This window comes from Terrapene carolina, unplaced genomic scaffold (assembly GCF_002925995.2).
Source record: "Terrapene carolina triunguis isolate 2854851 unplaced genomic scaffold, T_m_triunguis-2.0 Scaffold238, whole genome shotgun sequence".
In the NCBI taxonomy this organism is placed as follows: domain Eukaryota; kingdom Metazoa; phylum Chordata; order Testudines; family Emydidae; genus Terrapene; species Terrapene triunguis.
Window position 1 is genome coordinate 9,831,006 of NW_020664589.1, and position 23,803 is coordinate 9,854,808.

The 23,803-nt window shown below is 47.3% G+C and overlaps 1 protein-coding gene across 1 annotated transcript; it reads left to right on the top strand.

Moving 5' to 3' along the window:
• Positions 1 to 322: 322 nt before the first annotated feature.
• On the top strand, positions 323 to 14,119 carry GFI1B (growth factor independent 1B transcriptional repressor). Its single transcript, XM_029912746.1, has 8 exons — positions 323 to 682; positions 6,575 to 6,716; positions 9,060 to 9,231; positions 10,158 to 10,255; positions 10,679 to 10,941; positions 11,638 to 11,775; positions 12,728 to 12,893; positions 13,706 to 14,119. Exons 2-8 carry the CDS (start codon positions 6,602 to 6,604, stop codon positions 13,882 to 13,884), a joined length of 1,131 nt encoding a protein of 376 aa, XP_029768606.1. The 5' UTR covers positions 323 to 682; positions 6,575 to 6,601; the 3' UTR covers positions 13,885 to 14,119.
• The last annotated feature ends 9,684 nt before the right edge of the window (positions 14,120 to 23,803 follow it).

The following is a 23,803-nucleotide window of genomic DNA, read 5'->3' on the forward strand; positions in this document are numbered from 1 at the left end:
TTAACAAGCATCTTTTGCAGATATTAGATGGAGGTATCTAATCCTTTTTTCCATGTAGACTGCAGAGGTAAAAATACACTTTGAAATAAAAAAAATCTTGTGTATGTGCATTAAATGGTTTTGTGCATGAGACTGAAGTGTGTGAGTGTGTGCATGAGAGAGAGTGGTGAGATGTCTGTGAGAGCTATGATGTGTAAATGAGTGTGTGTACAAATACAGCTTCCTTAACAGCCATTTCTTTTTTTGTAAAGTCTGTTTGGTACATTATTTCCCTGTGTCATGCACTTTGTCAGTATCACAAAAGACTATTCCAGCAGAAAGCCCCACTGTGTTAAGGGCACTGCTTCTACAGAGCATAGTTGAGCAACATGAATTCTCTTCAAGTTTTCAAAGTCCTGGAAAGTTTTGATAAGCAAATACTGTCCAGGCTCTGCTTCTCCATTGGTTGTTTCTTCACCGCCAGATTTTGACACAAATAATCTGATTGAAAAATCAGGGAGGGGAACAGGGGCAAAAAACAGAAAGAAAAAAGGAGAAGTATCTATTTCAGAAGACAGCTACCAAGTGAAAAAGTGGAAGAAAGAGCCACAGAAAGAGAAAGAGAAGACCTCTTGCTGGGGGGTTTGTCTGGGGAGATTTCAAGGCTGAGCTTGATTCCTGCAAACCACAGTCCCCAAAACAGGTGATTTTTTTTACACATTTACTAACTTTGTTGAATTCATTCCTATGATGTGTCTTCATAAGCTTTTCTTTTCTCTTTTCTTGCGTTTGCAGATATATTCCACCACACGAGTCAGTTACATGTGCTGGGGATTGTTTTAGGATAATAAGGTGCTTAGATAAAATGATCAAACCTTTTAAAAACTGTACATTTATTTAACTTGAACACGTGCACACGGGCATGTGCATGCACACACACTAAAGTAAGTAGTAACAGAGAATGATAACAGCAAAAAAAGGTACAGATAAGATATTACTATGCCCTTCAACACCTAGGTCACAACAAGTACCTATAAGCAGAACTCATTTCCAGATGTGCCCCTTTGTATCTCGGCAATGAGGACATATTACATTTTTTCTTTTAATTGATATTTTCATGGGGCCAGATCTTCACCTTAAGTACATTTGCAAAGCTCCATTCACTTCAATGAAGCAATGCCAGTTTACACCAGTTGAGGATTTGGCCCATATTATTTAGTATTTTTGGCTCCAGTTTACCAATTGATTTAACTTGTTTTCCCCCCTCTTAAATATGCTGATTAACGTGGCATAATTTTTAGCATATGGAATAAGTTTGAACTCCCGCCTGACATACAGCCAGATCGGTTCAATGCACTTGGCAGGTGAATGGACAAATGACAAGCCCACACGATGGGTGAGCCTGTAAATTAAAGGAATATAGGATTTGTTTTACAGTACCTTGTCAAAGCTATTTATCCTTTGACACCCGATCCAGTGCCCATTGAAGTCAATGAATCCGGCTCCTAATGAACAATCCTGAAATCACTTTTTAAATCACTTTATTTTTTAAAAATGTATTTAATCCAGATGGGCAAGTATTTCCATCCACATCATGGGCAAAATTATAATAAAAAATTGCCAGCCCTGGCACAACATCCATTTGCCCAACCTTACCATGATAATGAAGAACTAATTATATGTTTACCTCTCCACTAAAAACAAGTACAAATTACTCATCCCTGGTGAGTAGAATTTTATAAGGCTGGACTAGTGAGTTTAAATTTTGGTTTAAAAGACTGAAAGTCTTTTTGAATGCTACTTAAGATCCAGTGTCAGGAGCCTGTAAAACCTCTTATTTTGTTAGCACTCAAAAAAATTAAAATACATGCGGATGGTAGTGAGGTTTCTTCATAATGTAGAATCTTCTGTAAGACAGAGAGTTCTTTATTTTTAGAAGGTTTGTGCTTTGGTTTGGTTTTGGTTGTTTGTTTTTTGTTTTTGTTTTGTTTTGCACCAGAATACTGGAAAAAAAACTATAATAGCAAATAAAGTTTGTAGGAAGAAGAAAATATTTTCCCCTGGCTGAGCCCTTGTACAGTGATCAACCCATCTGAAAATGTATTTTATTTGTAACTCTAAAAGTCTGTTGTGAATTTCCTTCAAACCTAGTGAAAAAAGCTTCCTTCATCTTGAGAGTTAACTTTCCAAATTCGGAGAAAGAGAGATTTGAATTTCAGAAGTTACAAGGGGATGAAAGTCTGTCTTATAATGGAACATATGTTACAAATTTAAGACCTGATTCTGGACGGTGTTCCGGATTAGGTCCGTAGGATGCAATCCTGCAAACACCTGCTATCAAATATTTGCTTATTGTTGTGAGTATTCCCATTGAAGCCAATGGAACTACTCACAGATGTAAGTGCTTCACTCGGTAGTAAGTGTTTGCAGGATCAGGGTCTAAGCTATAAAAACTATATTCGTCTCTCCATAACAGCAATCTTCTGACAAGCACAGGAGCCCTTTACAGCACCAACAAAGGGCCTGATCCTGCATTTTTTGTGCACTGCAAACTCCCATTCATTTCAGTGCGAGTCAGGGATGCACAAGGAATGCAGGATCAGGCCCTATGTCTCAGCTGAAACAGAAGCCAGAAACCCCTGAAAATAAGACATTCTAATAGAAGTTCTTGTACATTGAGTGTAACAATGTGACTGTAGTACATCTTACACATTTTTGATGAGATGTTCCCTATAAATTCTATTGACCACCTATCAACAGTGTCCTAAAGGCTCTAGGAACCTTTGGAATGGAAGGTGCGCTGCAAATATAAGATATTATTGTGAACATTGGCCTAGATTTTCAAAAGGGGCTAGTAACTTTGGGTGCCTCAGTTTTGCAGGTGCCAAAGATGCATTAACGGGGCCTGATTTTCAGACATTGCTGACCATCCACCCTTTGTAAATCAGGACCTTTAAGGGGTCTCCAGTTAGGCACCCAAAAATCAAAAAGTCCAAAATCACTAAATCACCAGCCACTTTTGAAAAATCTAAGAATATTTTTTCCATGCTGAAAGCCAAAACTGTAACTTGGCCACTCTCCCTGGGGCTTCCTCTGGCTGCTTGGAAAATATAGTAGCCAGTTGCACGTTCTGTAACTGAGCAGTAAACAAGTAACTCTGATGAGTCTGACTTTGAATTTTACATTCTCTTTTGAACCAAGAAGAAGCCAAAACAGCCACATTTTGGGTAATCATCCTTGGCTAATCAGTGAAACCTTTCTTATATGATCACTATCCAAGGAAGGGATTGTCACCAAAGAGATCATCAAAAACCGTCTCCCTAAAAGATGGACTTTAAACTAAAGGTTGAACAAAACTGTGCTGGAAGACTCAGTGGTTGCTTAAGACATAGGGCTGCCAATTTTGGTTGTACATATTCCTGGGGGTTTCATTCATCACATCACAATCTTTAATTAAAAATTAATCTTCGATTCCTGGCGACTCCAGGACAATCCTGGAGGGCTGGCAATTCTATAAAATAAGACAAGGTGTTGTCTGTTAAAGGTGGGGTCCGTAGTGCTGGTTTCCCTTGATATCATGGTTAGATATTAGTAGCAGTTGACCACTTGCTACTGATAATCTGTTTCAGAGGGAGATAATATTTTTCTCTCACAATCTGTGCTTCCAGCTTTCCTCACATTTGGTCGTGTGAATCACAAATATAATCTGATGCAGTTAATTAACTACACTCTGGGTTCCCAGTTCCTGTTTTCTCTGTAATGTGGGGTGGCGGGGGGGAGGGGGACTTCCTTTTGCAACGTTCAGTAGTGCATCAAAGATCGTTGAACTAGGCACAGGCCATTATCTGCCATAGAGACACTGAGCCAAATTTGGCTGTCTCATAGACTTTAAGGTCAGAAGGGACCATTATGATCATCTAGTCTGACCTCCCACATGATGCAGGCCACAAAAGCTGACCCACCCACTCCTAGAATAATTCTCTCCCTTGACTCAGCTGCTGAAGTCCCCAAATCATGATTTAAAGACTTCAAGTTGCAGAGAATCCTCCAGCAAGCGACCCCTGCCCCATGCTGCGGAGGAAGGCGAAAAACCTCCAGGGCCTCTGCCAATCTACCCTGGAGGAAAATTCCTTCCCGACCCCAAATATGGCAATCAGCTGAACCCCGAGCATGCGGGCAAGATTCTCCAGCCAGACCCTCCGGAAAAAAGTTCTCTGAAGTAACTTTTAATATCCCATCATTGACCATTGTTACTAATTACCAGCGATGGCACGTTATTGACCTATTGACTAAAATCACGTTATCCCACGTTACTGGTGTAAATCTGGAGTAATTTCATTGATTTCTCTGGAGCTATTCCAGATTTACTCTAGTGAACTGAAAGCAGAATTTGGCCCAGTGTATCTAAATGAAACACTGTGGGCCCAATCCGGCAAACACCCCACCTGGGAAACTCCTATTGACTTCAGTGGAAGTTCTACACACACTGACTTGCAGGATTGGGCCCTGTAACGTTGTGGTGCTTAAAAGAAGCCTCAGTAGGGAGTTACGGGAAAGTAAATAGAACTAGGTAATATGGAGTCATTGCTTGCAAACACGCTGTCCATTTTCAGCCCTATATTGGTCCCCCATCTAACTTTCTAACATAAAAAAAATTCTCTTTGTGACACAAACTTTCACATGTTAATCTCAAGTCACTTGCAATTTTTTTGGTAAAATGTGAAGAAAACCAGGTGAGCCTATTTCAGAGTAAAACCTGACTAGGGAGTTCAAGTTTGACCCAAAGATGGATTATTAAGTGATAGGAGCCCTGGGCCAGATTTACAAAGGTATTTAGGTGCCTAAAGATGAGGATGGGGTGACTAATGTGATTTACAAAAGCACCTAAACTAGTTAGTTGCCTAACTCTCATTGTCTTAAATGGGACGTAGGCACCTAACCTACGTAGGCACTTTTGTAAATCACACTAGACACTCTATTTGCATCTTCTGGCACCTAAATGCTTTTGGAAATCTGTTCCCCTGTCCCTTGGGACACTTAAAACAACACTGAACAAAGCACTAGCCTATACAATTGTATTTCGAATACTCACGGTCAGTTTCTGCACTGGGCCCTGACGAATGGACTAGCTGAACTCAGAGACCTTTCCCATCTCTAGTTGCTGTGTTTCCATGATCCATTCACAACTTTCCCTGGCTGCCCTATGCTGCCTCACTGAGACATTTCAGGTCATTCTTGCTCTACAGGTGCTGGGCTTTTTTCTTTTTTTAGTAAATATGTACATTACGCTTCAACTGTTCTCCTGTGGGGGTGAGGTGAGAGGGAAAGGGGGAGAGGAACACTTCCCTGTCAACATAGACCCAGGATTTACTAGAAGCTTTCCAGGGTAAAATATACCAGGCTTTGCTTTTACTGCCACTGTACTGAACAAGTATAGGGAAAAATGCAAATGTGCATGCAAATAAGAGATCAGCTGATCTCCTTGTAGTGTCTAAAGTTGAACACTTTCCCGTGTTCTCTAGCACAAGGCCGGTTATTAGCCCTTGGGAAGTGGGGAGGGAGTAGGCCTGGGTACTAAAGATAACAGATGCATTGCAAGGGAATTTCATATGATTAAATTTCAGCATTTTATGTTTGTTTCTAACTCATGCATTTCAACAGCCTCATAGTGTTTGTTTCAGAGACAGCGTGTAACCCTTTCCCACTCAGCACTTCTGCTATGCCATTGCTTTGACTGTCATTTGTCAGCTAAAAAGCCAAATCATCATGCAGCGCTGGTAAAGAAATTTCATGTACATTAAAGAGCTTCACCCCACATCAGATCAAGGCTCCCTCTCTGCCATTATTCAGCATGTCTTTCACATTGATTTGTTGTTATTATCATCATTAGCGTTTGTATTGTGGCAGCACCTAGGAGTCCCGTCATGGAATAGGACCCCATTGTGCTAGGCACTGTAGAGACACAGAACAGAAAGACAGCCCTTGGCCCAAAGAAATGTTTTCCTGCGAGCTCTCCCACTTCGTTGTACATTCAAAAGAATAGAATCAGAGATGCAGCATTGTTTAATAGCTAGAGCTGGGGAGTAGGAGTTCTGCATTCAGTTCCTGACTTTGCCACTGACTCACTGTGTGGCCTTGGGCAAATCATTTAACCTCAACGTTCTTCCTCTGTAAAATAAAGATAACAATACTTCTATGCCTTGGGGGGGGGGGGGTTGAGGAAGGGGCTTATAAACCTTAAATCTTTATTAAAGCACTTTGAGATTTGCTGTCATCTCTGCAGCCAGTGACAAACAGTGTCTGAAAATGACATGGTGCTCCTCTTGCCCTGTCCATGGGTTTCAGTCTCCTGCCCTGGAGTTGTGGAATCCATCCCAGCTCCTAATTCCCTGCAGCCACTCCTCTTTGACTGGCTAGGGATAGGGGGAACAGAATCTTTCAACTGAATGCTCTGTCTCAGTATACGTTGCTCATCCAGAAACATGACATATGGGTTTTATTTCTAGTCATCAAAGCACCAGGAGCTGGGGGGTAGGAATGTGGGGAGTGATAGAAAACATTTCTGTCCCTCACCATTATTTATCCCATCCTTCAGTGTTTCTGCCCAGGAAGTGCCTGGAAAATGCCACGTTCTTTTTTGGTGAAGAGTAAGAAGGCCCATACCTACCACCAGCACCACTCTGTGGAAGAGGATCTGCCTGTTTCCACATGGGATCCCATACCATCACTCTGCCTTGGTGAGTCAGATCCATCCTCTGGGCTCGCTGAAGTACACCAAGGCAAACCGCAGTCGGAAAGCCAGGCTGGCAGTATAACACAGAGCTGTGATAACCACCTGGGAACCTCTTGAAGTAGCTTGCCTACTGAAGTGAATGGGAGTTTAGCGTGAGTAAATAGTGAGTTTAAACTGATTAGACAGTGAGTGAAGGGCCCCAATACACAGACATTGGCTTCCCCTCTGCACGCTTTCTCTCTTGCACTTCCTAGACCAAATCTGCTGCTGGCATAAATAGGTACAACCCTGTTGAAGTCAATGGAATTGCACCTTTTTTTTTCCAGAAACTGCATTTGGCCTCTGTCTGTATCTCCCCTTTGGCTTGATGGTTTAGTGATTCCAGGGGCAATGCAGAGATACTAGACTATATTGGAGGGCTTTGCTCACACATATGAATTTAAAAGTTTGAATAAATGTGTTTCTATTGATTTCCAGATCTCTGCCTTGCTTGCATGGGAATCACTGCAAAAAACCCTCCCTTCTTCTGCTTTCTTTCATTTTAAATATAAATATTTATTCCCATTTTCCCCCAGAGGGCAGTTTTAGTACATGCAATGAAACCGGTGTGGATCTCGCTGCACTTATGTTCAGCAAAGGCAGCTGACTCCAGCAAACATCCACTAGCGATCAGAAATGCTTGGAGATGGTGGCTGAATTTTCCTTGGCTCCTAACCATGCTGCCTGTATACCTATTTGCCACACATACACTCGTTGTCTATGCCCCATGCATACACTGTCGCTGTGGGCATGTCTATGCTGCACCTGCGGGTGTGAATGGCAGCTCTAGTAGATATACCTGCACTAGCTAGCTCACTAAAAATAGAAGCAAGGACACTATGGCATGGGCTTCCGTGGGGACTAGGTACCCATTGAGGTACACACTAGCTTGCACTGGTGGTGCTGAAGCCTGCCCCACAGCATCCTCACTTCTAAGCTAGGGTGCAGTGAGCACAGATAGGTCTACCTGAGCTGCAAATCACACCCCCAGCTGCAGTGTACCCTATGTCTATACCCCACTGTCTGTGCGTTACCAACTGCCGGTGAGTTGCAAGGAATTTCACAGCAGGATGGAGGGGTGACAGGATACCAGTGTAGTCATGACTGTGAAAGGAATTGCCCCCTGACTATTTCACAGTGGGAAACTTGAGGGGAAAGCTGATGTGTGTTGCCTGCACTTAAACCAGCCTTCTTTTGTGGATGGATTTCCCGCTCCTACCAACCCATCCCCACCCCCATGCATTCTCCTACAGCTGTCACTGGAGCAGGACAGATGGGGCAGTTATCTGCACCCCTCAGGCACCATTCAAATTTACTTTATTCAAATTCAGGCTCAATTTACAGTTTGTTTTAGCCCTGTCTGTGAAACTAGAGTCTAGCTCTGCCATACCCTCATGGGAAGAAGTAAAGAGACAGCATGGTAAATCCCCATCCTTTGGAGAGTCGTATTGTCCAGTTCAGTACCAAGGAAGGGTTCGGCCCTTTCTCTGATGTCTATTACCTTCAAGAAACCCCAGCCCTTTCTGAAATCTACGACACTCTCCCTTTTCAGATAGTCCAACTCCTCCCATTTCCAAGGTCAACACACTGCTGAGCAAGGAGAGAGGTGAAACCAGTACTGGGCCTCAGACCAGTTCAGACACTTGGAACAGGCCCATTACATCTCCTATTGCTAACCAGCGAAAGGATCTGTTTTAGAGATGGCCTGGCCAGGTGTAGAGAAATGTGAGGGTCATTAAACACTGGGGTAGGGAGGAGACTTCTGGGCTCTGTTTCCAGCTCTGCCACAATGTGACAAGCCCTTTAACCTCAGTTTATCTGCCTAGAAAATGGGAATAATAATCCTGAACTCTCTGCAGGAAGGGCGGCGAGGCTGAATTTGTTAATGATTGTTAAGCATGTGGATGAAAGATGTTATATATGTGCAACTTACTGTAACAAACCCCTGGGCACTTAGGATTTCATGGCTGTCAGCATGCTGCATACCAAGTGCCCCACTCCTTCCTCCCTGCTTCCCTCTTCCCAGTCCATGGTTTACCACTTGGACCGTCAAGGCAATGATAGAATTCAGATTCTTCTTCTCCAGCATGCACAGGCCCTGACTCTGGAGCTAAGAATAATCTCCATTAGCCATTAGCACTACAGGGCTTATGACACACAGTTAAGCAGTTCTGATTCCATCCACCAGAGGACAATGGTGCACATGCACGTACACAGACACACTCATTCATACACACTCGCTAACTCATTACAATATTGATATTTTGCCAGCTAGACTAAATTAACCCTGATGCCATTCTGATCACAGCCCCATGTGACAAGTCGTCAGAAGAAGTCAGGACCTTCAGCGCAGAGTTCAAAAGCAAGTACCCAGAATGCCTTGTTCCAAAACAAGAGAAGGACCATGCTGGACTGAAGGAAGAAGGTGCGCCTGCCCTGTATCTGAACAGGACATTGTCAGGGCCTCCAGCTCAAGGTTAGCTATACAAGGCCAGGCTCTCCAAAGAGCTCGGGGCCTGATTGTCACATGCTCGGCACCTATAATTGGGGCCAGATTTTCAAAAGACTTCAGTGCCCAGCTGGCTCCCATTGTGACACCTCTGATCACACTGTTTATGGCAGAGCTGAGCCCTTTTGAAAACCTGGCCCTAAATGGTTCATGAATCAAAGAATTGTATGATGGTTGTTGCTTTGGTAACGAGGCCCTCAGAATAAATAGGGATCAAGAGATATTCTTCCACGTTATAGAAGGTATTGGCCAACTAAAGGCCTAGTGATTCTGAGAGGGTTTCATCCACTAGCTCGCCTTCACAGCCAACATCTGAATGTAGGAATGTCATGGTCCATCAGCACCGGCACCACTAGCCCCATGTTAAAGGGAAGTCTCATATCAGCCAAGGTCACATGAGTGCTGGAAGCATCTCTTCCCTACCTCACAGGCCCTGGTGGCCTTTAAATCTGATGAGCTTGGCATATGGTTACTACAGTATGGGCACCTTAGAGATGTTGGTGATTGAGAGATAGACCGAGGTTGTTACTGTCATGGTTGCATATGGCCCCACATGTGCACACACGTCCATACCACCACGCTCTTACAGCACCACCTGATGACAGTCTCCACTAGTACCCGAACTACTTTGTTCTCGGTCTGTGGTAGGTTGCCCAGTCTGCTTATACGTAGCAGGCCATTGACAGGCACTGCACCAAACTAGGAAGTACAAGCTGAGCTGTTGGGAAGTACTAACTGCCCTGCCTGGAGTATCAGCAACATGAAGCTAATCTAGCCACAGTACGCTGGGACAGATTTGTGTCTAGGGTGGCTCCTAGACCACATACAGCAGAAGTAAGACAGCCCTGCCCACCTACCAGAGTTATGAGAAGGCTTTACTGTATTTCTCACGGGCAGCATTTCCCTCTGCGCTTCTGGGACAGACGTGTGTCATGCCCGACAGCACGGCCATAAATTTCAGACTGAGACTAGAAACGTGTCAAACCCTCCTAACCGTGAGCTTGTTCTGTAGTTTCCCCCACAAGAGAGAAGAGACAGTAACCAATGCAAAGGGGACTTATGACTGAGGCACAGCCACATCCTGCAGTGCTCTCTGAGGCGCTTGCTCCCAGACTGCACTGGTGTCATTGCACAGGTTCTCCCAAAGCCCTGGCCTGGCCTGGGCATCCATGAAAGGGTCCTGAGTCCTGATCTGAATGCTGTGGCTTAGGCCCATCTGTAGATGAGATCAGCGTTTGAAATGCAGCGCACTGGTTACTCATCTTTCCCTGTGTAGCTTTCCTGAGTCGGGTATTCTCGTTACAGATATTAAGCAGTAATAAAATGACTGTGCTGAGCAGGTCTGGGAGCATTTGCATGAGTACCCAGGCAAAGCAGACAGCCTGCCAATCTGTTCTCCTTCTCCTTTGCCACCTCAGAGACAGCCGTCCCAGCTCTGCAAGTGAAGGGCTGCAGCAATTCCACAAGCACCCCCACCTTCTACAAGCCCAGTTTCTCTTGGGACGCCTTCCATTCTCCATACAGCTACAGGCAGATGTCTTCCAGCATGCAGTCAGCCCTCCTGGAGCGCTCAGTTAGTCTGTATGGCAGCCACCTCCTGCCGAGCTCTGAGCCGCCTATTGATTACAGCATGCGTTACTCACCGGACATGGAGACGTACCACTGTGTGAAGTGCAACAAGGTGCATCACCCACTGAAGCCATAGGGCTGGGGAGGAGCCTGGGGTGATTTTCATCACATACATACACCAGTATCCCACAGGCTTGATTTAAGGTACAAGGGACCCAGCTGGAGGATGGATACCAGGGATCCGATGTGGCCAAGGGCACCGGGAGCCTATGCGGGCAATATATGTACTTGGTGCTCAGTGCTCCCCCACCCATGCCACACCAAAAGTATAGCGCCTGCACTGGTACCTACACTACCAACCACTATCAAGATGATAGCAGAAGGTCTCTGTAAACAAGAACCTGGCTCTGCTGAGCAGAGATTGGCATAAGCCACAGAGTTGGATATGGATCTGAATCTGAACATCATCAGAGTTTGGATCTAGAGTTTTGGTTCAGCCCACTGGGAGAGTAAGGCTAGCTGCCATGTTCAGAGCCAGTGTGAAAGTTTGGGAAGAGCGGGCGTGTAGGGGTTTGGTTTGAGCCCCTCTCTGCTGGTAAATAAGAGCACCTCCTTTTGACTAGTCCAGAAGTAGAACCAGCAGAGACAGCTGGCCATTCACTCTCCTGGCTGGGGAAATAGTTCTGTGATTGGGCTCAGCTAATATGGGCAGCTGGAGGGAAACATCTGACAAAGAGAGGGAACTGGAAAATAGAGTTGGAGACATGGCTGGCTCCCAGGATCCTCATTGGCAGCTTTCCTCTTCTAGGTATTCTCCACCCCACATGGGCTGGAGGTCCATGTCCGAAGATCTCACAGTGGGACGCGGCCCTTTGCTTGTGATGTGTGCGGCAAAACCTTTGGACATGCTGTGAGCCTGGAGCAGCACACGAACGTCCACTCCCAGGTTGGTAGCCAACAGGGAGCCGATGGCATTGCAGAGTCACCTCTGGCATTGAATTCCCACAGGGGTTGGCTCCTCTGATACCTTGAAGCAGAGTCTGGGCAAATCCCGGCTCGTGCTGAGTCCTCCTTGTTAGGTTAGGTGGCACACCTCACGTGACATGATATGATTTGCTGGATTTTAATTGGCAGGCCCTCTTGAAAAATAGCAGGGAGTTTGGGAGGGAAGAGACATAACTAGAGACGGGTCTGAGCCACAACATTCAGATCTGGAGCCAGATCCAAATGTCCTAAGAGTTAAGGGGTTGTCTGGATAACCAGGGGTTTGGCTCAGTCCACTGTAGCAAGACGGGCGCCCTGTGATATTCAGGTCTGAGCCTCCCCAGAGTTTGAGAGTATTTGGATACAGGGATTTGGCTGACATCCATCTGTTATAACAAAGGGGGAATCCCCAACAGGGAAACGCAACAGCCTTCCTGCAGACACACCAACAGAGCAACACCAGTGCCAAGAACATTTATACAGCCACAACGGCCTGGAGGACTGAGGACAATGGACCTCATTCTTGGCTCTCTGTTCTCACAAATCTCAATGCTCTCCTTGGTAAATCCCTCCACATGTCAGAGGTTCATTTGCAATAGTTTCCTCCTGTGATTCACCTCCTCCTGCACGACACAATCTAGTGGCTCAGACTCCTGTAAGCTGTTTGGAGCAGAGACTTTTTTATCCTGTGTTTGGACAGCACCTAGCACAATGGGGTCCTCCTGGTCCATGACTAGTTGCTCCTGTGTGCTACTGCAATACAAATGAATAATAATAATAGTATTCCTAGGAGAAGATTACCTCATTTGTCTTGTTTAACTTGCTAGCCTGCCTAGTTTTCTACTAGCTTTGGACTCCATCACTTCACCTGTGAATGACAAATCTGATCCCCAAAATTTCATTTCCCCCAACAGGAGAGAAGCTTTGAGTGTAAGATGTGTGGAAAGACTTTTAAACGCTCGTCCACATTGTCCACCCACCTCCTGATCCATTCAGACACGCGGCCCTACCCCTGCCAGTACTGCGGCAAGCGCTTCCACCAGAAATCGGACATGAAGAAACACACCTACATTCATACCGGTGAGAAACCTTTCTGACACGAAACACACACACACCCCTGAGCCCACAGCAGTCACGCATACAGATGCACTCACACACACACCAGTCACACATATGCATGCATACATGCACCTGAGCTGACAACACTAACATGCACACATGTACATGTGCACCTGAGCCCACAACATTCATGCCCACACATGTGCACACACGCACACAGACAAGTGAGCCCGGTGTTCATGCACACACTTGTGCAAATGCACTGAGATGACGTACAGGAAGATGCTGATGGTGAGCCCAATTGTGGGCTCAGCATATGTGTTTTTAATGTTGCATGTATGCCAGAGGGTCTGATAGATGCAGTCACACCTGTGCAGGGGGGGCAGCACAGGTCTCAGCACCAATGAAGTCCCACTGGCCCCCTGGAGGGGTTAAATGTTCCCCTTTGTGACCCAGTCCATAATGCCAAGAGGGGGGGGATGAGCCCAATTTCCCTAGTGTAGAGGGCTTGAGTTTGTGTTCTGCTTGGGAGAGTTGGGGAAGGGGTGCAGGGATCAGAGACAGGGAACGAGAAAAAAGATGCAATGACAAAAAGAGGGTGAAAAAGAGCAGAGGGGGCACTGACTGAGCAGCCGCGGCAGAGAGGCCAGGGACTGAATGGGCTTTGCAGGCCGAGCTCCCCTCTCAGCCCTACAGGTGTTCCCTCCAGGGCCGCGTGGTGGCACATCAGCAGGGCAGTGTGTGGCTAACAGACCCGCACTGCCCAAGCCCGTTGGCCCAGCACAAACAGCTGCCTCAGTTTGGATCCGTGATGGTTTGTTTCTGTCCCACAGGGGAGAAGCCCCACAAGTGCCAAGTGTGCGGCAAAGCCTTCAGCCAGAGCTCCAATCTCATCACCCACAGCCGCAAGCACACTGGCTTCAAGCCCTTCAGCTGTGAACTCTGCGCCAAGGGCTTCCAGCGCAAGGTGGACCTGCGGCGGCACAGGGAGACCCAGCACAGCTTGAAGTGAGAGCACACCCCCAGCTCTGTCTTGGAGCCCCGACTCCCAGAAACATGGAATCCCACCAATATTCTGGCCTCGTCTCTCCCTCTGCTTGGCTTGGGGCACCTACTTTGTTAAATGCTTATCTCTGCCCGGATTCCCTGCGGGACTGGCGCAGCAACATCATCTTCCCTGCATCCGACGAAGTGGGCATTCACCCACGAAAGCTTATGCTCCAATACATTTGTTAATCTTAAAGGTGCCACAGGACTCTCTCTTGCTTTTTACAGATCCAGACTAACACGGCTACCCCTCTGATACTATCTTCCCTGGTGTTACCCCACATCTCCCTGTGCGTGACCAAGAATGGCACTGCCGGGATCACTCACTGTCTGGTTTTATCACAGGCATTGGGCCAGGCTCTGATCTCAGTTACTCCAGTGTAAATCCCCTGGAGTCGTCATTACTCTGGATTTACAATGAGTGCAGGATCTGGCTCATCTCATCCACTGGCGACACAAAGGGACTCCTGGGTTGATGACACCAACTGACTAGCAATCTGTGCCAGGCTCCCTAACCATGCTCTACTTCGATGGTTAGGAAGATAAGGCCTGGGCATGCAAATAATTTGCATTCAATGAGCTCTGCTCAGCTAAGACAGGGTTCCCACAGAGGGCATAAATTTGGGGCACATACACCTAGACTCACATTCTTTCAACAGGAGTCTTTTTGTTATCAGGTGAAAAATATGTAGCACTGCACGTTTATCTTACAATAGAGTTGGGGGGAGGGCAGTAAAAAATCAGACCCTGCATGCCCATATTAGTACCACCTGGCTATCTACATGGACTTCTGAGCTACTCGGTATTCAGGACCACGGGGAATTTTGTTTCCCTGTCACTCTTACAAAAGAAGAAGCTGATCTATCCATCTTGAACCCATCACATTAGTATGTGAGAACCCTACAAGTATTAGCAAGGCAAAGTAGCAGTATACCTCTTCTCCGATATAACGTGACCTGATATAACATGAATTCGGATATAACGCGGTAAAGCAGCGCTCCGGGAGGGCGGGGTTGCGCACTCCGGCGGATCAAAGCAAGTTCGATATAACGTGGTTTCACCTATAACACAGTAAGATTTTTTGGCTCCCGAGGACAGCATTATATCGGGGTAGAGGTGTATTTCCTTCTCTCTCTGGTCTAGTGGTTAAAGCACAGGGCTGAGAACAAAAGCCATGGGTTCTCTCCTTGGTGCTGCTACATCTTGACTATGTGACCTTAGGGCAGGGCACTGCCCCTCCCTCTGACTCAGTTTCCCCATCTGTAAAATGGAGATGATACTTCACCTCACTGGGGTGTCATAAAGATTAATGTACCAGGTTTGCTTTGAGATCCTCAGTTGGAAGACACTAGAGAAGGGCAAAGTGCTATGTTAGGGAGAGAAGTGCCTTTAAATGAGAGGGGCAATGAAGCCCCAACCAAGTCAGCCTCGGACACTGTGTCAAACAGTGACATCACTGTGTTTAGCCTGTGGCTGGGATGCAGCATCGGTTCCTTTGTCCCTCTCTTTACCCCAGCACTGATGAATGAAACAAAAGCCCTGCAGTGACTCTCCTACAGATAGGAAAGACAAGATGCAAGTGGAGAATTCATTTACTGCCAGGAGGAAAAGGGCCAAATCCTGCTCTCAGTTACCCCAGTATAAATCCGAATGGCTCTGGCCCAGGATGTGAAGCATAAATGCCTCCGTGTTTGTGCTGGCTCTAGGCTACTTTTCACTAATATGCAATCTAGCGACTCAAAACACTCTCCCCTCCTTTGCGTGTACATTTACATATGTATTTATACTTATTGTAATGTATATTTTTACTGTAATAAACCAGACTGTAACAACCTGTACGGGCCTGTTAGATTTCCCAGATAAACGCTATGTTTCTTCTCAGCACCCGGGGGAGGTAGACTATCACAACACTCTGTGGACTAAAGACACCCATTTCAAGAAAGGCTTTGGCCATGCCCAGCTCTGGATTTGCAATAGCCTGTCTGATTTACTAGTCTCTCTCTTTAAATATCACAGGGGCCTAGTCCACACCATGGACTGAAGTGTCACTTAGGGGGGAAATGCCAGCATAAACTAGTGTGGCTAAGGCACACTCAGCTGCTACAGAGCGTCCTCTACTCAGAGCCCACACGCAGACCAGCAAAGAACGCTTGGGTCAGGTTTTGGTCCTGTTCACAGCGTGATACATACAGAGAGCCACATATCGGCAGAGTACAGTTACCATCAACAGGTAATACACTGAGAGAGACTCGTCAACTCTTTTAATAGATCACAGCCAAAGTTAGGATCTAGGTCAATGGCAGGGCTTCAAAGGTTGGGTATAAACAAGTGGGGGGAAATGGGGCTGAGGAATCACTCTCAGGATTACAAATGGGACGCACACAAACTCACACATATACAGGGACACACAGCACGTGCACTCCCCTGCCCCCACCTCTCTGCAGGGTAAAAAGTCATTTTAATATTACTAGAAGTGCTGCCAAGAATCCAAATATTGATTGTGATTTGTTTGTTTATTTTGCACCCCTAAAATCAATAAAAAAAGATGTAAGGAGTTCCCAGGTATCTGAACCTCTCGACTGCTTCCCACTCCCAACCTCCCGTCCTTATGCTCTGTGGCAGCAGGTGTTTAGGACTGAGTTACGGGCAGAGCTGGTCACTGCAATGCTGGCGTGGCCTGAATAGAAGCTACACCAAAGAGCACCTGTAAAACCACTCATAAAAACAAATCAGACAGCTGGTTCTTCCAAGCGCTAGCAAACAACAGCTGCTGTGTCTGGGACATTTCCATTGTTATCACTGATTTCCATGGGATGGCAGAGTCGCTGCTTGGGGGAGGGGGCTGGTATCTCCTCTCCTGAATCCCTGCCTCTGCAGACAACTTCTTTCCTTCGAACCAAAGAGCCACTCACCCGCTTCAGTCATTTCTTTTGCCTTGTACCCTAGGGTACATGGTGACGGCAGCAGCCCTGGTATCACTGAGCTGACTGGATAACTGAAGAGTTGTTAGACTAGAGTAAGCAATGGCAGCCCTACATTTATGCTAATTATGTGGTCACATGAGCCCTGTATATCTTAGAGTCTCATCTGATGCAAGGCTGACTTAGGCACAGGCTGGACAGGCAGCCTCTAGAGAAACACCTTTTAGGGGTACTATGACACTCAGGCGTTCCACTACTGAAAGCAGCAATGTGGCCAGAAGATTTCACTTCTGTTCCTTTACTCACTGCAGAAAGATGCACCGAGAGCTCAGCTGCAGATCAAATGCAACAGGAGAAGGGTCGGCCTGACCCAGAAGCCTCCCCATGCCCAGACGTCTCGGAGCACATCTCTAGGAGCATGGGTGGTGGAATGAGGCCAGCTGGCAGAAACGGAAGGGAAGAAATGGAAGGTGACCTGGGAAAGGGGGAAGGGATAGAACTTGTTGGGTTGGGGGCTGAGATACCACAGCTATTCTTCACCTAGGGTAACAGTATACCTGGGGTAGGGCCAGGCACTGCTCCCTGTCACCAAACAGTGGACAGCTCTAGTGACACTGGCCATTTCCTCCGCATCCTGCATTCCCTGATTCCTGCTCAGCCTCCATTCCACGCAATGAGTGCAGGGGACCTTTTCCAAACTGGTTCCCATCCCCGCTTTGCGTGTGGTGCTCCTGGCTTCTACACTTCCCTAAAGCCTTGGTTCTTGGGTGGTGGCCAAGGAGGTTTCATAGGTACGTGGAGTTTGAGGGGAGAGCTTAATCACAGGCCAGGAGGAAACTGGGCAGAGCCCTGCAGGTCTTTCCTCACAAGATCCCTGAGAATCTAGGCTCATCCCTGTGAGAAGGGGTCTGAGAGGCCCCAGACTGGGGTCAACATGTAAGTTGCTCTTATCTCATAACATGGCTCCTCTTGAGGAAGGGATCCAGTTACCCAACCAGGTCTCCAAACTGCATGGGGTTATGAGATCAGGGGGACGGGGGTGGGGAATCCTGAGTCACAGCCACAACGAAATAACCAGCGTTCTAAGCGCAGCCGTGCGTTTCAGGCCAACCCACCAGGCTTCACAGCACACTCAAGACCTGAGTGTGCGGCACAGCCCTACGCACCCTGTCATGTTACACTGCTTGTTCAGAAGTCACAGTTCTGTTGTCCTCGTCTTTCCCATCACAAAAAGGCTCCTCTGTCCAGTGGGAGCCCTGTTACACTTCCCACACACCTGAGCTGACTATGTCAGTGCACTCTACAGAGCTTTTTGCATTTCATTTCCCTGTGGTTTTTTTGAAAGGAAAGGGAAAGGAAGAAGAAAAGCAAAAGGCCCATAGCTGCAGCACTATGGAGCTAAGTGATTCTCCTTTGCACAATTTCACACTTTAATCTGCTCGCCTGAAACTTTTGAAATTCACCTGAAGGAGGGAGGGAGGGAGAGAGGGAGAGAGGAAGGAAGCAGTTGTGCCTACACACACACCACACTGCACAGGGCTGGTGGAAGAGCCTTCAGGTCAGAATTCTGGAGGGAGACCGGTCAGCAGAGAACAGATCATGGGCACAAGACCGGGAGGAGGCCTGTAGGCGCAATACAGCCTCTTTCGAGAAGTCAGTTAGCCTATGGGCTAGGCTTTGTTGTAAAGGGCTTCCCTTTGGCTCATGCTTAATCCAAACCTGGGGGTGCTGAGCTGATTTAGCGGGTAGTTGGTGGTGCTGAGTACCCTACAGGATCAGGCCACTTGTGTCATCAGATTCGGACACACCTGCCCCCTTGTTCCCCAAACATGCAAATCCTTCCCAATTTTGACCGCTCTGAACATAGCCCCCTTCCCACCATCTATCCCAGCATCAAAACATTCTGGGCAGTCAATCAAGAAACCAGATAACAAAACAAAAAATCTCAACTAATCTTTGTGGCTGAAGAAAGAGCTGATTGTTTTTGCTCCTCGCTGAGCCCTCCCTTCCCCCCTCCCACGTCTCTCCCCCAACACCTTAATTCCTTTATTGGAAGAAAAAATCTTGGTATTTGGACTGTTTTGTTTAGCAAATGAGGGCCATGCAAAGCAATCCCCCCAGGCAGCTGCCAGAAGGAGGGGGGGGTGTATGCTCCCAGCAGCCTTCAGGCATAGAGGGCTCCACCCCAGCAACATGCTATTGATCATGGATCTATCTGGACATAGCCTGGACCTGGAATGATCAAAACTGGGAAGAGCTGGGGGGAGAGGAAGGGGAGAGGAATGCTCTCCCAGGGGAGTGCCAGCAAAAAAAAAAAAAAGCTTTAGTAAGTGGGGTTGGAGGGTGTTGATGAGAACCAAAATCTGTGCCAGTTTCAGGAAAGCAGCTCTGTTCAGGACAGCGGATTAGTGTTGCTATGAATAGAAACAGACTTGCTTAAGTCCTCTCCTGAATCAGAGCCTCTTGAAAGACTATGGGGAGGCCTAGGCCAGGTCTACATTACAGACCTATATCGGTGTAACTACGTCCCTCTGGGGTGTAAAAATCCACATACCCTGAGCAAGGTAGTTATACTGACCTAACCCCCCCGTGTAGACAGTGCTATGTTGAGGGGAGAGCTTCTCCTGTCCACATAGCGACCGCCTCTCGCAGAGGTGGATTAACTACGCTGACGAGAGAAGCTTTCCTGTCAGCGTAGGACAGTGGTTCCCAAACTTTAACAGCCCGCGAACCCCTTTCACTAAATTGTGAAATCTCGTGAACCCCCTCCTAAAAATGAATATTTTCAGGGATTTAAGTTTAAATTTCCTCAGTGTGATGGATGCCCCAATTCCTGGGCCCCGGAATCTATGAACCTCTGAAAAATATTTTTAATTGAAACTTTTTTTAACGAACATAGAAAAAACAGAAACCAAAGATGTTTCTGTAAAATGTTTTTTTGGCTTTTGTTTAAAAAAAATGGTTTAGAATAAAAATAAATTCATTTTTGGTTTTCAAAAATCAGAAAAATGTTTCAGTTTTTGAAAATGGACCATTTTTCCGTTTCAGTTTTTTGTAAATTTTTCTTGGAGAATTTTGAAAAATGTGAAAAAAATTCAAAACTTTCTGTGAAAAATGCTTGGTATTTTTCACCCACCTCTAGTTTCGGGTGAGGTTGTGGCTGGTGGTAACAAGGAGGGCTGTGGTTCTGGCTTTAGATGAGATTTGGCAAATTCCTGGGGCTCGGGCTGGGGTTCGGGCTGCCGGCTCGCCCGCTGACGGGGGCGGGGCTCAGGCTGCCAGCCCCTACTGCCCGGCCCCGCTCTCCTTGGGGCTCGGGCTGCCAGCCCCGCGCAGAGCGCTGGGGTTCAGGCTGTCGGCTCCCCCGCTGACGGGGGCAGGGCTCGGGCTGCTGGCCCCAATTGCCCGGCCCCGCTCTCCCTGGGGCTCAGGCTGCCATCCCTGCGCGGAGCGCTGTGGCTCGGGCTGCCGGCTCCCCCACTGACCGCCGGGACTCGGGCTGCCTGCCCCAACTGCCTGGCCCCGCTCTCCCTGGGGCTCGGGCTGCCGGCTCCCCCGCTGACAGAGGAGGGCTGGGGCTGCCGACTCAAACTGCCCGCTCTCCCCAAGGCTCGGGCTGCCAGCTCCCTGGCTGACAGAGGAGGGTCCGGGCTGCTGGATCAAACTGCCCAGCCCCACTCTCCCTGGGGCTCGGGCTGCTGGCTCCCTGGCTGACAGGGGAGGGCTCAGGCTGCCGACGGGGCTCAGGCTGCCGGCTCCCCCGCTGACAGGGGAGGGCTCGGGCTGCCGACGGGGCTCAGGCTGCCGGCTCCCTGGCTGACAGGGGAGGGCTCGGGCTGCCTGCTCAAACTGCCCGGCCCCGCTCTCCCTGGGGCTCGGGCTGTCTGCCCTGCAACTGGGTCCCAGCAGAGTCCTCTGGCCGCCATTAATGAAATTTTTCTCCCGAACCCCCTGAAATGTCCTGCGAACCCCCAGGGGTTCGCGAACCCCACTTTGGGAACCACTGGCGTAGGAGCATCTTCACTTAAGTGCTACAGCAGCGCAGCTGCACTCATGCAGCTGTATCGATGTAGTATTTTACGTGTAAAAAAGCTGCCCCATGTCTTTAACCTGATTTATGCTAACTCAGGTGAAAACTACAAGATGCCTTATCTCTACTAGGATTTTACTCGTATTGGTTATCTATCACATGTTCTAGCACCATCTGTTCTCCTAGTGCAGGTGAGGCCTCTGAGTAGCAGACAGACACTCACTAAGCAAAATGGCTGCTTCTGGGGCAGGGCAGGGCAGAAGCAAGCCACACACTCTTCAGAAACAGCCTAAGCATGTCCAGCAAGCGCAGCTTTCAGAGGAGTTTGTTTGCCAAGTGCTGTCGTCTCCCTTCTGAGCTGTGGTTAGGAGAAAGTGTTTTCATTGAAAGGGAAAACAAATAAGCCCAATTTCCCAGCCCCTATCCCTACCTCTCTGCAAGTGCTGCATCCCAGCGTCTCTCAGCTCACAGGGATCAGCATGTCACCGCTCTACCCTCTAAGCAGAGGACACAAACGGAAGCCTCAGGACATTAGTCAGTCTCACAATACAGCTGCAGAAACATGTTCTCCGTTAGTTTAATAAAGATTCCTTCCTATTATTAAGGCCTTGACTACAGAGGGGAAGTTGACCAGCATATCTGTGAAGAAACTATTCCAGAAAAGCTATTCAGGTATAATTTAGCTGTTCCACAATAGCTCCACATATGGACACTCTATTCCAAAATAAGAGAATCTTTCATTCAGAAATAATTACTCCACTCACAGAGTAATTACTTTTATTCTGGAACAGAGTCCACAAGGGAGAATTATTGTGGAATAGTTAAATTATACCAGAATAGCTATGATGGTCAATTTACTGTGTAGACAAGGCCTGAGACAACAGCAGAGTTACTGCACAAGGGCACTCTAACATATCATGAGTCAGTGTATTCAGAAAGATTGGTCTTGTGCCCAGGCTGGGGCTCAAGAGTTCTGGCACTGATTTCCTATGTGTCCTTGGGCAAATCTCTTAGTTCACATTTTCATAATTGCTCAGCACCCACATTTTAAAACCTGTCCCTTAATCCTTGAGCCTCAGTTCTCCATCTGTAAAATGGAGAGAATACCTCCTTTCTCCTACCTTTTGTCTGCTCTATCTACTTAGATTGTAAGATCTTCAGGGCAGACACTGACTCTCATTATTTATATCAGTGGTCCCCAACCTTTTTCGTCTGGCGGGTGCCAGACGACGAGCCACCGCGGACCGTGGCCGGCGGACGAGCATCCGCCGAAATGCCGCCGAGAAGCGGCAACGTCAATAGGTGTCGCCGCTGACAAGCAGCGTCATCCAGTTTTCGGCAGCATTTTGGCGGTGATGCCTCTGGATGACGCTGCTTGTCGGCGGCATTTCGGCGGATGCGCGTCCGCCGGCCAGTATGCGGACGCACATAGATGCCCCAGCGGGCGCCATGGCGCCCCAGGCACCGCGTTGGGGACCACTGATTTATATAAACAGCGCCCCACACAATGAGGCTCTGATCTCAGTTGTGCCCTCTAGGCATTATTGGAATACAAATAGTTAATTAGAAAAATAACTCTGCAAAGCAATCTAATTCCAGAACAATCAGAGGATGAAAGAGAATATCATCCTAAACAGACACACAAATCCCAGCACTATAATAATCCCCCAACACACCCAAGAGACAGGAAGAATAAAGAGAAAGGACAAACCAGACCAGGGGTCGGCAACCTTTCAGAAGTGGTGTGCCGAGTCTTCATTTATTCACTCTGATTTAAGGTTTTGCGTGCCAGTCATACATATTAATGTTTTTAGAAGGTCTCTTTCTATAACTCTATAATATATAACTAAACTATTGTTGTATGTAAAGTAAATTAGGTTTTTAAAATGTTTAAGAAGCTTCATTTAAAATTAAATTAAAGTGCAGAGCCCCCCGGACCGGTGGTCGGGACCCGGGCAGTGTGAGTGCCATTGAAAATCAGCTCGTGTGCCGCCTGCGGCATGCCTGCCATAGGTTGCCTACCCCTGAACCAGACCATCAACGGTATGTGCAACTGTGAATAACATCCCAAGGACAGATACCAAGCAGGACATTAAGCCTAAGAATCATCCTGTCACAGTCTGGTTTCACTGACGATTTCATTTTCAAGGAGCAGTTTAAAGGCAAATATCTGCTATTCTGGCCCTGGGGCTGGTTTTGAACTGGTGACCTAGAAGCATTCATCTTGCCAGTCAGGAAGGGCAGGAGAGCAAGAGAAGCAAGCATAGGGAGAGCAGGAGTGGGGAAATCTGAGGCTGGGGAGGAGCTTAGCATGCATCGAGCTCAGCTTTTGTCTGATAAGTTTATCAAGCACTGCCGGCTGCTAACTGTCAGCCAGCAAAGCGGGCCTGTTAGGGAGGAGGAACAGCTCCTGCTGCGAGATAGGACAGCCCATGCCTTATCAGAGCGTCTGAACGAAAGAGCGGGCTGGAGAAAGAGCGTGCTTTCCAACCACTTCATCTGAACAACAGACAGATTGGCAGGAAAAGACTGTCAAGCCCAAACAGGCCTCAACAGACAGACCTATTCCATGCAAATAACTATGTTAAATGCAACAGGAAAGTTGCAAATTTGAGCATGAAATCTCCAGGAAATGCAAAGGTTAAGGTTCTAACAGGAGCCTTGCCAGCAGTGTACATTCAGATTTCCAGCAAATAGCCCAGCCAGTTATTGAGCAGACTACCTATGCAATGTGGCTGAGAAAACATTTGTTTTGGGACATTAGCTTTCCTGCCATTTTGGGGGTCAAATCTGAGACTTCAATGCAGCATTAATGTGGGGTTTTGCGTATAATTTCCTTGGGAGGTAGGGGGGACTTATAAAAGAAGAAAATAAGGGAGGGGAATCAGAGAGAAACAAAAAGCCCCCAGCTCAGCAATTGGGCCAGATACCCA